The 14,851-nt window shown below is 37.7% G+C and overlaps 1 protein-coding gene across 4 annotated transcripts in view; it reads left to right on the top strand.

Moving 5' to 3' along the window:
• The first annotated feature begins 498 nt into the window (after positions 1 to 498).
• The window catches only part of dbn1 (drebrin 1), a 66,071-nt gene continuing 51,718 nt past the window's right edge, over positions 499 to 14,851 (top strand). For all 4 annotated transcript variants that reach the window (XM_056730385.1, XM_056730387.1, XM_056730388.1 and 1 more), the window contains exon 1: positions 499 to 656. In XM_056730385.1, the coding sequence (XP_056586363.1) occupies positions 574 to 656 (83 nt within the window). In that variant the 5' untranslated portion in view covers positions 499 to 573. The remainder of the gene's footprint in view (positions 657 to 14,851) is intronic.

Below are 14,851 nucleotides of genomic sequence, written 5' to 3' on the forward strand. Positions count from 1 at the left end.
TAAAACGTTAACTTCCTCTCCACCTCTCAACAACAACTCTTCACCACATGACGTCAGGAACAAAAAAGAGGTAGGACTTACTCACTGTCCAATGGCCAGACATTCTAAGCCCTCCCCTCCAGGCCCCAACTTAAAACAAACCAATCAAAAGGGGAAAGGCTAAATAAAGCCCCGCCCTACATTTTTTCCAAACGTCAGAAGCCGTTTCACTCGGATATACGTGAAAATAAGTCAATTGCAAATTCCGTTTCACGATTACTTTAAATATTCATTCACAACAAAACTTCCAAATAATATATAATCGTTATTTATACAGAGTATATTTAAATAGTTTATAAATAATAAGAAATTAGGGCTGCTTATAATTGTTTTAGAAAATAAACGTATTTCCGTTTCTTTATATCAAACGATATGCTGGTTTTGTAGTAGCATTCTTCGGCGCTAGGACCTCGCGGCTCTTCAGTGAGCGACAGCAGCGTCTCTTTGTTCCGTCTCTCCTCCTCGCTCTCCGCAGTGACTCGCGCGAGCTCCCATCATCACCGCTACACTGGTCTGGATGAGCAGTGCAGCGACATGGCTGTGAATCTCAGCAAGAACAGACTGGCCCTCTTAACAGCCTACCAGGACGTGATCAACGAGACGTCTTCGACCGACTGGTAAGAGAAATAAAGCGGATAAATCAGTTTCAGGACGCGTTTACTGCGCTCCACAGGAACTTCTATTCAAACTCTATGCGGATGGTTGTACTGAAACGGGATGCGCGAGCCAATGCGTCTGGGATGGATGCTCGGTCCTCCTCTTTAATATGTTTGGGTGCTGTATTTGGATATAATGAAAATATCGAAATGTTTGAATGGGCTTTAAAAAAGTACATTTATATTTATGCATTTGGCAGACGCTTTTATAAATGGTACCAAGCATATATTTTGTAGGCCTATCCTTTAAAGATGGATTTTCGGCTTCATTTTATGCTTCTTTGCTGTAGACCTGAGTTTACAGTAGATTGCAGTTTTTGTTGTGACCTCCAGAGAGTTGTGTAAGGGATTCTTCACTGTTTGCTCAGTTCAAGGGAGTCTCCACCACAGCTCTCATGATTCGTCCATATGATCACATGTTTGTGAAAACCCAAATATTTGCAGCTCTCAGTCCTGGTTATCCATTTATCCCAATCTTTATAAGAGTCCATGGACATCCTCTCCATTTGCATCGCAGCCAGAGATGGGCGAGGCAAGAGGTGTCAGTCATTCTCTTCTTTCACTGTGTGAGCTCGCCCTTATCTTCGTACCTCGGTACCTCGGTTCTAACCGTCCCAAACTATTTGAGATCCCTGTATTGTGTCTTTGATTTGTGTTTACGCTACACATTCTAGCTATCGTTTCTCTTTGTGTTAAAATGAAACTGGCTTGGAGGTCTCGGGCGCAAGTGTTTTTCAGAAAGCACGTGTTCTGTAAGGCACTGTTGGTTCAGCACCCCTGCAGGACTGGTGTTATTACTGGAGTGTTGTTTTTAGGAGAATCATTCTCCCGAAATGTTTCTTTTTTTGTCATGTGAGAGGGTCACAGAGAATATTTTTGCCACTGGAAATTCTTTTTTGTTGGCCGAATGATTTATTTAACAGACAGCGTGTCTCCAGGTGTCGTTTTCTTTTGTGCAAAATGAAATATGATGTGTAACTGTGGCCATTATCACACAGCTCTCTGGAATACTTGATTCTGATTGGTAGTTTGAACCGTCATGGTCCGATATTTCTCGATGATGACCATCCAGGGATTAAGTGATATCTGTTCACTCATCCGGGCTACTTTACTGGTGCAGTTTCATGTCCAAATGCTAACTAAAGGGGTATATCTGTGTTTAAAGGGTGGTTGGGGGAGACAGGACCCCTGCGACCAGCAAACTGTACATTATTTTATGATTTCTAATCCTGTTTATGTAAATTGTCAGTATTGCTGCTGGCCATTTAAAAAACATACTTAGCCATTGGTTATTCCCTCCTTAAAATACATACATATGTACGTATTATGTAAGTATCAGGCATATAACTGTAAGACATCATTGAATCAAAGCCAGTCCAAAGATATACAATCTGTCCAATTGATCAGAACCCAGTAGCTACAATATCACATTCAAAAAAGAAAACAGAAGATTCAGATGCTCTCATTTCCATTAAAATGTTTGTTTTCTGTATCAACGCTCTTTCATTTGCTCGATTAGATGCTTATTACCTCGAATAACCACCAGGGGTGGACGCTGCAAACCGCTGCCTTCCTCTATGCTAACCTTTATACCTCAGTCTAAACAATGTCTCCATCCTACGTGCTCTCAAAAACACAACTATACGCAACTGTTCTGTTTCCTGTAAGTGAAGTTCATAACAGGCTTTATAGCCGCATAGCTGACCCTATTACCTCACAGAGTGAGGCTGTCCATGTTTGAGCAAACTCGCATTCCTCTTACTGGTGTTCATCCATGTGGCGTAAAGCCTCTGTATCTGTGAAACTGTAACAGAAAACAAAACTGTGGTCAGCAGTACTTACCCACAGTGCTACGCCAGTAGAGAACTGAACAAGGAGCTGGAGATAAACAGAACCTGGTGGGATACATCAAGTGTTGAAATCAAATTGTCTTGAGAGCATGTGCAAAAATATGGTGGATGGGTTGTGCATTGAGCTGTGGTGGGGAATTCTGGGTCTTAGATTCTGTGTTGCTCTGGGCTCATTTCTTTCAAAAGAAAGATAAAATATTGTTATGGGGTCCCCATACCTACCTCGCTGGATTTACCTCATTCGTTGGTTAGATGATTGTCATTTTTGTTTTCTGATGTGTGGAAAGCCGTAGGCTTCACAAAACACAGGCTTTTGAAGTTGGGCAAACCAAGGTGTTTCAAGGCCAGTTGGGATAGAGTTGGATATCAGTATATTCTCAAATATCAAACAAGAATGGTCGCGAAGAATGTTTAGGCCGCCAATCTGAAGAAAGCACCTGGACATTTGATCCGCATAACTTGTTATCCCTTCAAGATTAATGATCTGTACCCTGAAGTGTGGTGGAGGTGATAGCTTGTGACCGGTCACCTATCAGTTTATATCAGCTCTCTTTATGACGAATAGCATCTCAGGTTTCTACAAAAAAATCTCCTAAAAGGGAGACATGAATAGAATCTGATCAATTAGATGAATAGAAATGGTTTTAAATCAGTAATTTTGTAGTCAGAATGTCTTTGTGACACCTACCAGGGTTGCCAGATCTGCTTGGCAGAAACAGCCCAATGATCCAATGATCCCACCCCAACTACCAAACATCAAAGTATTTCACTCTTTAAATACTTAATAAATAATCTTAAAATACTTATTTTACTGGTATACATTACCCCCTTTTCAGTGAAAATCACTGTGTGTGATCATACTTTTTTTAAATAATTTTGGGTTATTCCAGCTAGCGTTGGGTCAACATAGACAAGCCTATTGAGTTAAATTAACCCAGGTAATTTTTATACAGTATTTGACCCAACAATGTTTTTTGTGTTGGGTTGAAATAACCCAAATTGTTTTATGATGTAAGACTGCCGATGAACCAGATCTTTCCGGCATTAACCATGAAATAAAAAACAACCAGTGGGAGCGGCAAACAGCAGACCTGGCAACCCTGGTTTCATAATCAATTTCACACATCTATGAACACAGTGTGCATATTCCACATTCAAAGTTTTGGTTAACAATTAATGATTGAATGTTTTGGTTCTTCATTATGAAGTTAAATTTTAATCCAAAATGAATGTCTAGCATAGCAGCAGCGCTGTTGACCAGCAAACACAGTAAATTCGGCGCTGTTGATTTGTGGGACCAACAGTAATCTCACTGCAGGGCATCACATCACAGGATGTCTTGTGTAACACTGCAGCAGGAAAAGACATGAAAAGCACATTCTCACAGATCCTTCTTGTTGTTTTTAGCAAGTTACGCAGGTTCAAATTATAAAAAACTATATTTTGGCAAACTAAAGTGACATAGGTCTTAGAGAAGATTGCAAACAGGAATAAATACAAACTTACACTCAGAAATGGTATAGTGTTCAAACATTCTTCATTATTCTGGAGATATTATAGGTACACAAAAGGCAGAGATAAAAGGCAAAATGTGCAATTTCTTTTATAAAATGACAAATGGGAGGATTGTTCAGAAACATATTATTCCTCACTTTTAAGTTCTGCTTACTTACAGTATTTACAGACTTTAGCTTTAGGGACGAATAAAGAGATTGGAAAAGTAAAAATAGACACAAATGTGAATATTGCCTAAATTGTCATTATAAAGCTTTAAAATCATACAGATAGTTTTCTCAGATCATTAAGTCTTTGAAGAATTTCAGGCGAAATGTTTTTCTTCATCTTGAAATGTTTGTTGACTTGAGCATCTTGGCAAACTTAAGCACAGTTTGAGATATCGTTGGTGTTTCTTCTGAAACTTAAGATGGAAGATTAGCGGCATCTGAGAAGAAGGTTTGAGCAAAGGAGACTAAAGTAAAAGTCTCCATCAGAACTCGTCGTCTGGACAAACAGCCGAGATATTAAAGAAATCTCATTTAATTACATTTTCCCAAATATGACACAACAGATATGCTTTTCTGGAAGCATCGTCTCTTGGTGCGGCGTGAGTCGCATTTCTTTCCAAACGAAACAGACAGAAGCGTTTGCCATGGCCAAAACACAAGCATTGCCTCTTCAGCAAGAAGTCTGTCTGTTCAGCAGAGCTCGAACACTTTTGGTTTTTGTTAAAGTCTTCTGAGCATAAAGAAAGCACACACAAACCCCAGAGACAACTCTCCTGTTTGCGTTCAGCTGCCAAGAAATGTCAAGGAAACCAGAGCGAGGACTGGAAATTCACAGTTCACGTGGGGTAGCAGACGCTATAAAAGAAAAACCGTTTCCCTAAATGTGTGGTGCAGAGTCCAGACCTCAAACTTACCTGCAGGGAGTTCAAATCTCTAGAGTCTCGCAGTCTGAATCCTGCATTCCTTCTGAATCAGGTCAGTATTTTAATCTTCCACAGCTATCCATCATGAAGAACCACCGATGGGGAAGATTCTCTGAAACTTAAGCTTGCCGATCCAGAGTTTACTCATAATGTAGAGCATCCTTCTAAAGAAATAGATAAAAGATGAATGTACAGTAGATATAATGCATATTTTTCAACAGTTTGAATACAAAAAAAAATAGGACACGGGTTAAACAAATCTGCATAGCACATGTTTATTTCATCTCCCAATCATTCAGTCAACAAATTGTTTATTTCACATTGAAAATCTAAATAAACCAATATACAGTACCGATCCTCAGCGGAAGAACCAACATTGAAATAAAAACAGGTAAAGTATTGTAATTCTCCTTAAAATACATAGTTAACCGCTTCCGCCGTATGATCACACATTTGTGCAGGCAAAACTGCCTCCCACAGCGTAGCATCACATACTGTATGTGTGATTTATAAACAAGTGGTGACGTCACAAGATGCTTATATCACAGGTTTCACTCGCTACTCACACGGTCTTTTGAGTATGTTTTCGTTATGTCATAGACCAGGGGTTTTCAAAGTTTGTGATGCCAAGGACCCCCAAATATGATTAGCCTTTTGTGAGGGACCCCCTTTTCTAAAATATATATCAATCTATATTTTTTTGCTGTGTAAAGAAACAGTAAAATATTTGTGGGATAAATAAAAAATAGATTATTATAATGACAACACATTGTTTCTAAACCTAAATAGTCGGCAACAATTTCACTTTGAGTCCGAAAAAAAAAACTATAGTGAGGAAAGAATAATATTCAAATATAAACAATTCTGGAAACGATCCATGGCAAAAAGAAGCAGATAAACACTGTGGACTTTTATCATTTTTCGCTTAATCTTTTTTCCTAGACAATTTCTGGGGGACCCCTTGCATCCTTCTGGAGGCCCCCTAGGGGTCCCTGGACCCCAGTTTGAAAACCCCTGTCATAGACGACCGAACAATGACATAGTGCTAGCACATCCTAGTAATTGTTATTCTTTTCAACAGAAGCACCTTGAATAGTGCACTCACTGCCTTCCTCTAGTAACACAAGTTATCAGCACTGTACCAACATATCCCTTATCAGCGTTAAGTTTACTAGTTTTCAACTTGTTTTCAAGGGTTGCTATTTTTAGCTAGTTGTTCCCCAACAGTAGGTGTCCCATGTTTTATGCTCTAAACTGTACGCCAATGCTGAATAAAAACAATAGATAACGTAATGGACGAAATGGTTATAATGGGAATTGTATTGGTTTTAATAGAAACTTTGATGGTGTTTACTGGTATGTGATAGATTCTATTGGTCAGATGTTATCTGGCGCATGAAAATCAATAGAACACCATTAAATCCGAATGATGCACAAAACACACTACAAAACTTAATTATGTAATGGTCTAGTGGAATAAGCTAATGGTTCATAATGCCATTTTTATGGAAACATTAGAATTTCTGTTGGGGTTTCTATTGTTTTCTTTTCAGCAGGGTCTGCAAAATTTTCTTAAATCATAGGAGCACTCTTTAAATACCATAAAGACGTAAGTATAGTAGTGAGGCATACTGTATAAACTGCAGTTTGAGTGTGGAGTAATGGATGGGAATACATGCAGCGTTATGATTCTTCAGACTCAGTAATGGGTGCTGTGTGGGTAGATGAATCTTTGGCTCCTCTTTTGATGGACTCAAGGCTGTTTGTGAAAAGCAGCCGATTCAGATCATGGCTCTCTACTATTCTTTCTCGTGGGCCTGCGAGTGGCAGATATTAATGACAAAGGCGGCTCCTATCCTGCCTGTTGACCCGTGACATTACAGGAGTGCAAACATGTCCGCCTCCCAGCTCTGATAAGATCCAGGCCACAACTTTCTCAAGTTACGTGTCTGTCCGCAATTTAGCTTTTTTGACAGCGGATAAGAACGGTTAAAAGTGTATTTCCTTTTTTAAACAATTGTAATTAGTCAGATTTTTTCTTTAAGAAAGCTATACTTAGTGCTCCAAAGAGTAGTCAATTTTAATCGATAACGGAAATAGCTGTCGTTATTGAGTTGTTAGATCTGTGTTTAGATTTTCGCTTTTATATTTTGTACCTTTTCCCCTCAGTGTATTGTGTGGTTTAGATTTTGAAGGTCCTACTTTGGTTTATGGAGTGTCTAACAACACGTTTATGTACATCGCAAACGTAGGCGGGGACTATATGTTGTGACGTAATCTGGTGCGGTTCGCAAATTGGACCAGGAACGACACGTTTGCGTGATTCAGAGTCGACTCCCTTTTTTCCAAGCCAATAACTTTGTTATTTATTCACCTTAGGACTACAACTTGGCAGACTTCTTACTTTCAAACACGGCAACATTACTCACTGCATGAAATGTTATTTTCCCTCATCTCATGTTATTTACTCTTTAACATTTTAAGTTTTACAGCTTTCACACATTGTTTGGCATTGGACAAAATACTTAAATACATTTGGGTTTCTTGATCTTTTTAATCAAATTATTCTGAATCTACCAAATGGATTGAGTTCTGCAGCTCTACTTAAAACTGCTTTGTTCTCCTAACTTCAGAGTTGTATTGGTCATGGTGTGTTATTATGACTCCTTTTAGCCAGGTTTTGGTTTTATGCTGGTAAAGTGTTGATTTACTAATGTGCCCTTTCAAAAGTGCTGAGGCTGACACTGCATAAAAACAGGAAACCGTTCAGGATTTGTGTTTGTTTCGGCAAAATAAAAATCTTGCAGGCTTCACATCCATCCATACTTTTCCAAAGATGCTACACAATTTAAGAATGTAAAACAACACAGGGTTTTTCCTGGCTCAAAATGAGGCGGAGGTGGTGCCATCCTTATCTTGTACGCACAGACTAACACACGTGTAGGCCTACCGTACCTTTAGGTGCAATTACCAAACACTTTAGATATTAAATATAAAAATTAGATGAAAATGACAATTATTAAGTTAAAGCTTTGTATCCTTTTCAACTTGCTTTCCAGCCAACAATAGCCAACTAACTTAACCAGTCTTACTAAATGATTATAATGATGATGGTTACATTAGTGATTTAAAATTTTCAACAGCTCAAATGAATCGGTTCAAATGAGTAATTTATGTGCGATGTGGATTCATACTGGCGAACTCGCTGTGTACAGTAGTACTGTGTATAACGCTGATTCAACGAGCCAACTGCACAGTTATTAGCATTAACGATGATGTCCGCCACGTTAATTTAAGAAACCTTTTAAGAAATTGAGCGCACTTGGTTGCAAAACAAACAATATTCACCTGAAAAACCGTGCAACAGCTAATACAGCTCCTATTAGCTCTTGTACTCTTCAGCGCCACACTGGGCTGATAACGAAACAGCGCCCCCCTTGTGGTGTAATGCCGCAACTGCAGTTACACATGACATTCTGTTGAATAGATGCAGTGTTTTATCTTGTAATTTTTTTAAACATGATTTTGGCGAGAGACTGAGGTGGCAAGAAATCTGACGGAGGCGGCCACCTCCAATTTTCTATGCAGGAAAAACCCTGAAATAGCAGCCGTTGTGGAATGAGCATTAAGTAGGTTTCTTGCTGAGTGAGTGACATATCCAGAAACATATATTTTGTTCTAGATGCATCATCAGGTTTTGAATGTTGTTTATAATGGGGTTGAGCTTAGTGAAATGATTCATCTAAGATGGAATTGCTTGTGGCCTCTCATGAACATCTGGTGGTACATTCTTGAATTGAATTGACTACATCATTGAGAAGCTGGTCCGTGTTGATAATGATGAGCATCTTTACACATCTGGACTGACCGATAAGCAGAGCCGTACGATTCTATCTGAATGATAGGATGAAAACAACTCGGTTAAAGTGCTTTTGTGGATAGTCAAAGAAGTTCTGGGAGAGATACTGCATGTCATTTTAGCAATTGATTATTTCTGTTTCTAAGCAATTCACCTTCAAAAAACCTGCCCACCAGTGATGTATTAAGCAGGTTTGCATTACGTTTGATAATGAAAAGGTTTAATCTTTGGTAAAATGTTTGAAAGCACAGGCCATTGAGGGCTCGTTTCATCATATGATGATTCGATATTACAAAAGGAAATTTCATCCAGAATTGTATTAGACAAAAAGGAGCTTTCAGAGAGGAAATCCCGCTGGGTTCTGACCTGCTGGAACTTCCCATCAGGAAACTCTTCTGCTAAAATAAGTTTCCCAGTTTCTTTCCTGACTGGCAGCTCCTGACGTCCCTACATGAAAAGCTCTTTGGCATCGGTCCTTCCATTCATGTCAGTTTTGTTCGCTGGGCTAGTTCACTTTCAAAATCAATTTACAACAGACGGATTCCAGGCAATCGTCAACCATTTATTCAGACAACGTTTATGTTAAATCTAATTGTAATTGGATTTTTTGTCTTGTGAGAACCTGTTGGTATTTGGAAACAGAGAATGGCAAAAAAAAATGTTCAATATGTTGTGGCATGGAATAGATAGATGTATGGATGGTTGTTGATGAGCAGCTGCATTCAATTTGGATCACATGATTTGCTGACACATTCATTTGTTGAGCTATAGTTCTGATGCTTAGTTTCTTAAATACTTAAGGCTCATTAACACCAAAGAGGATAAATAGAGAAGAAATAAAGAGAGTATAGCGGAAGAACAATATCATTGTGTTTAATGTCATTTTTTCAAGGATCTCGATAACCGATTGCACAAAGAGTTTATGCAGTTTCCTCGCATATAATATCAATGGGGTAAATGCACACGGGATGATGACGTACTTCCGCTAAAATCAGAGCCAGCTAGATGACTTACTCTCTTATCTCTGTGATCATGCGTGAGGGCAAACGTTAACTTTGTTTTTTTTCATATTTGTTGAAACAGATAGCCTGAAGTGCTTTTTGGTTGTCGACGTATGGCAACGTGTTTGATCAGATATTTACTGCATTTTAAACGCCATAAATTCAGTATTGAGCAGAATTAAATTTAGCCCTTTGGTTCAGCCCTCCACTACAGTCCCATTTCTCATGTGGTCCCCTTGGGATCAATTGCACACCCCTGAATTATAGAGGAATGATAGAAAAAATGTCAGGATTAAAAATAATGTATACTTTAAATTATTATGGTTAATAAGCTTCCTATGACAGTGTGCAAATGCTTTTTATTTTTCAATATAAATGTGCATCTACGAAACACAGGTTAGAAGGAATTGCATGTTCATACACTAATAAATTTAATATATAATATATATTTACTAATATAAATTTAATAAAAAAAAGGTTTAACTCAAATAATATGTGGCCCTTAACATGGATTCGAAAACTTGAAGTGGCCCTTGATGTAAAAAGTTTGCCCATCCTTGGATAAGACCCACGTTGTTGCGCATTCTGAAGCGAAACGCCATTGTTCCCTATGGCGTAGTATGTGAGAGCCTGGATAAGATTTAAACGGAAGTACGTCATCGACCAGTATGAATATACTCCATAAAGTACAGTTATCATTTCTGTAAATCATAATCCAATTCGGAGAGAAGAACTTGATGACCATTACTTTCTGAATTTAAGATGCAAAACCATATTGAATCCCAGTCAGCAAAAGTAAAACACAACGCATTTGTTCAGTCTATATATTAACCCCTGAAACTGGTAGTGTTTATTTATTTACATACTTTTATTAATGATATGTGTCATCGCTGATTCGGTAACATTCAGTTTAATTTTTCGAAACCTGCCGGATGCTATTCCAGAATATCGGAATGTCTGCAAATGAAATCCGTGTGGAAAAATATGCTGTAATCCCTTTTGAAAATTTATATTTACATCTCTGACGGGGACCGGGCTCCTGTAAGTGGATAAGGCATAGGGATTTATGGGAAATGATTTGCTTGGTGTGGGTGTTGTTGAATGCTCAGAACTATCTGACACGGGAGAAGAGGTGAGATTTGCATCTGAATGTCATTGCGAAAAGTCTTTCATCTTTAACATGTTTCCTATGGCGCAGCTCGTTCATATAGTAAATGTGAGACAAATATGGCAAATCACTCTAACATACAACTGTTTAGAAATGGTTGCCATTTTTTATACTAAATTAGGATTTGTTGATGTTTAGATCGGCACTAATTTCTAATGTGACGTTTAGTTTGTTGAAATAAACTAGAGGTGTTGATGCTAGCTTTGGGGGTGGGGGGCTGGAGTCACAGTGAGTTCTCAACGTCCCTGTGACGTCCATCTGGCTGTGTGCTTAGCCTCGCTCGCATCCACAGTAACATTTGCTATGATTAATTCCGTATCCTGCAACATGAAGCGTTTGCTTGCCTTTCAGATGATATTAGGGATTTAGAGGAAAATCACATACTCCTAAATGTTCATCCACCATGCTGAAATCCAAAAGCTGTAGCTACTTTAATTCATTATAGCTCATGAGCAAGCTATAAAAAGACATTTTAAGAGCCTGAACTCCCATGACAGCGTAAGTCATTATTTTAAAGTATTTGCCGATATGTAATAATCCTGTTGACGACGCCAGATTTGTTCATTTTCCCGTTTTTTTATATTCCTTAATCTCTTTATTTTTTTGCTAACTGGTAACTTGTTTTGAATTTTTTCTTGATTTATGTTTGCAGTAGTATCAAAATTGTATTTACACATGTATTTTTTTACCAATACTTTAAGAAATGGAGAATTCTCATATAGTTTAGAAATCTATATATATACTGTATATATTTGGTTGCGTGCATAAAAGAAAACCCCAAGATATTTAAAGGCATATGGCCAAAGTCTCCATCCCTTGGTGATTGAACAGAGTAAATGAAGACCTTGGAGACCCTCACCATGTGTAGAGGCCACAATTTGTCCAAAGGGCATATTTTGGCAGGCGGGCTGTGTATTCTAACAAACAGTCCGCCAGACAGCCTCAAAGCCTGAAGGGACAAGATAGCCACTATAGCATTTGATCAGCACATCGATATATTTAGAAACAATGACGGCTTTCTTGGACGTTACCTGTTGGCTCTGACAGGCCATGGGTGAAGTCCAAATCCCTGTAAACGCTGTAATCTGTAACAATCTGAGAGAATTAGGGACACAGATTTACACAAGTGCTCACATACTCAGGGAAATGACATAGTTACAAAAAATGTATGTGAAATGCACAATTTTACCATTTAGGTCAGGTTGCGTTGAGCCTCCAGGGAATTAAAAGTCCTTAAAACATTCAGGCAAAGATGGTAGTGAGCACCAGTTTTATTTCATCTCACCCAAATATAATGAAACCGGCTCAGATCACGGCGCGTTTTGACACATGGCTGTTCCTCCTCAAGTCATTTGTACGGAATTTGGTCTTCTCGGTTGAATGTATCTCAGGGAAATAAAAGATGTTCTGTGGAACGGGGATTAGGGAATTGGGGGCAGATTTATTTCCCCACACCCACTAGCAGCAGGGCAAATTTAAACTGTACTGTAAAAGCCTCTGCAGAAGCTATTGATCCAAAGAGCTTTCGACCTAAATGTGCTGATCATAATGAATGTAAGTATTTTTGTTGAATGCATATTACATGCATCTCACTTGCTTTTAAGTGAATGTTTAACATTAAAGGAACAGTTTGCCCTTGTTTCTTGGTGAAACCTGCATGACTTGGAACCCATAAGGAGATGATTTCATAAATATCTGGATGGGTGGATTCAGTAGAATAGCAGAATATAATGACTCACTTTTACACTTCATAAATCACCCAGTCGTAATTAAGTAAGTATGTGGGATTTGCTGGTCATATGAAATATTACATTTACAATGTATTTTTTATTGTGATATGAATTAATCTTACTTTAATATTTTGTTTCAGAAATCCAGTATGATGTTGGTTATATTTAGTTGGTAATATAATAAACATACATATATATTTACATTAATAAACATGTTATTCCCTCAAGTCGATGCATATTGCCCAAAGGACATTCTCAACAGGATCATTTATCGCTTAAAATGAGAGTTTGTCAGATCTCAAATCAATCAAATCCCTTTATTGTCACTCAACCATATACAAAAGTGCAACAGTAGGTGAAAAACTTGGAAAGTTATTAAATTAAATTAAGGAAAACTTCTGAGAAATTGAATTACATTGCTCCAACTAAATCTAATTTGTTTGAAACAATTCTTTATAATTATGTTGAATGAACTTAATTTTTTTAGAAGTCTTGATTCAATTCGTTTGTGTCATACCTACTGAATAATATTTTGCAATGCATAGTTGAAAAATTTTGTCAGGTCAACTATGTTTTATTTTGCCATGCCTACTTCATAAAATAAGGTTCAACAAACATGACTTTTATATGTTAATGTTTCATATGTTAATTTAACGTTCTCAACATTAGTGTTTTTAGATAATGTGACATCTTTTATCTCTAACAAGATATGACGAGTGCCAAGTTTAATAGAGATTCTAATTCAAAATGTAACTGTCCACTACATAAGCAAAGGCAACGCTTTTCTAAACAATGGTAACCACAAAACTTAAAAATATAACAAACTCATCTAATTCTCAAAAAACTGAAAAACACATAGATCAATACTGAATTAAGAAAAAAACTTTCAAAATGCAGTCCTACATAAAGCATGATGGGAAATATAAATCCTCTACCTAGTTGTAGCAAATATATGTAAACAGAACTCAAATCATTTATGTAGTGCCAACATGAATGAACTAAGTTACATAACTGAACATAAAAAATCATGTTGTGACAAAATTGTTCACAAATTAGGTTTATTTAACTTATTTATATTAATCTTTTTTTCAGTCAGTTAGGGTTTAAGGACTAATATGCATGGTGTGTTTATTAACACTGTATAAATAGCCCAACTACAATTAAAGAACACAAAATAACTGGCTATGACATGATAGGCAAGTTGTGCAGTGCTCTATTTTAAACTCCTCTTCATGTATGTACTTCCTGTGTAACTTTGTCATTACTAGCCCTAAATCCAACCCTCACCCATATTAAAGCGATAGTTCACCAAAAAATGAACATTCTTTCATCATTTACTCAATATTTTGAAGAACGTTGTTAACTAAACAACATTTACCAGCATTCAACTTCAACTGTATGAACACCACTGAGACATTTCTCAAAAGAAAGAGTCATATACAGGCTTTGATTGATATGAGGTACAATAAATGATGACACTATTTTTATTTTGGGTGAACTATCCCTTTAAAAACAAGAAGTTACCAGTGTTCTGTTGGTTAAGTACACTAAGTACACATACAGTACTGTAAAATAAAGTGCATCCTATGAATGTCTTGTGTCGTCCATAATCCCAGAGTGTTATTTGATGATTGATGACTAAGTATTTTAGAGCAGAGTGAACAGATGCATTCATAGTAAAGTGCAGTCTGCATCGAGATACGTTTAAAGTCATGTAAACGCATGAATCGATTACTTTCAGCAGTTGCACATCGATTGCATTTCTATTTTTATATCGCTGCCCTTTCTACTGATCATGGAGACGTTTGACGTTCGAGAGCTTAAGAAAAACGCGAAACCCAGAACATGAAAAAATGGATTATAGGGAGAAAGAGGGTCATTTGAAGACTAAGACGGAGATTTAGAAGGGTAAATGAGTTTGAGAGAGTATGATCGGGGGATATAACACAAGCCGAGGTTTGCTGAAGTAAGCAGACTGTTGAAATGAATGGGGTGACGGGGGAACTGTTGTATTGATGGGCGGTGGCTTATGCTGAGAATGTGGATCTGTTCGTTCTGCCCGGATATAAAACCAAATCGCTCTACCATCGCATTCATCGCTGTTTGTTCGGTCTCTTGTA

This window comes from Triplophysa dalaica, chromosome 19 (assembly GCF_015846415.1).
Source record: "Triplophysa dalaica isolate WHDGS20190420 chromosome 19, ASM1584641v1, whole genome shotgun sequence".
Taxonomy (NCBI): Eukaryota; Metazoa; Chordata; class Actinopteri; order Cypriniformes; family Nemacheilidae; genus Triplophysa; species Triplophysa dalaica.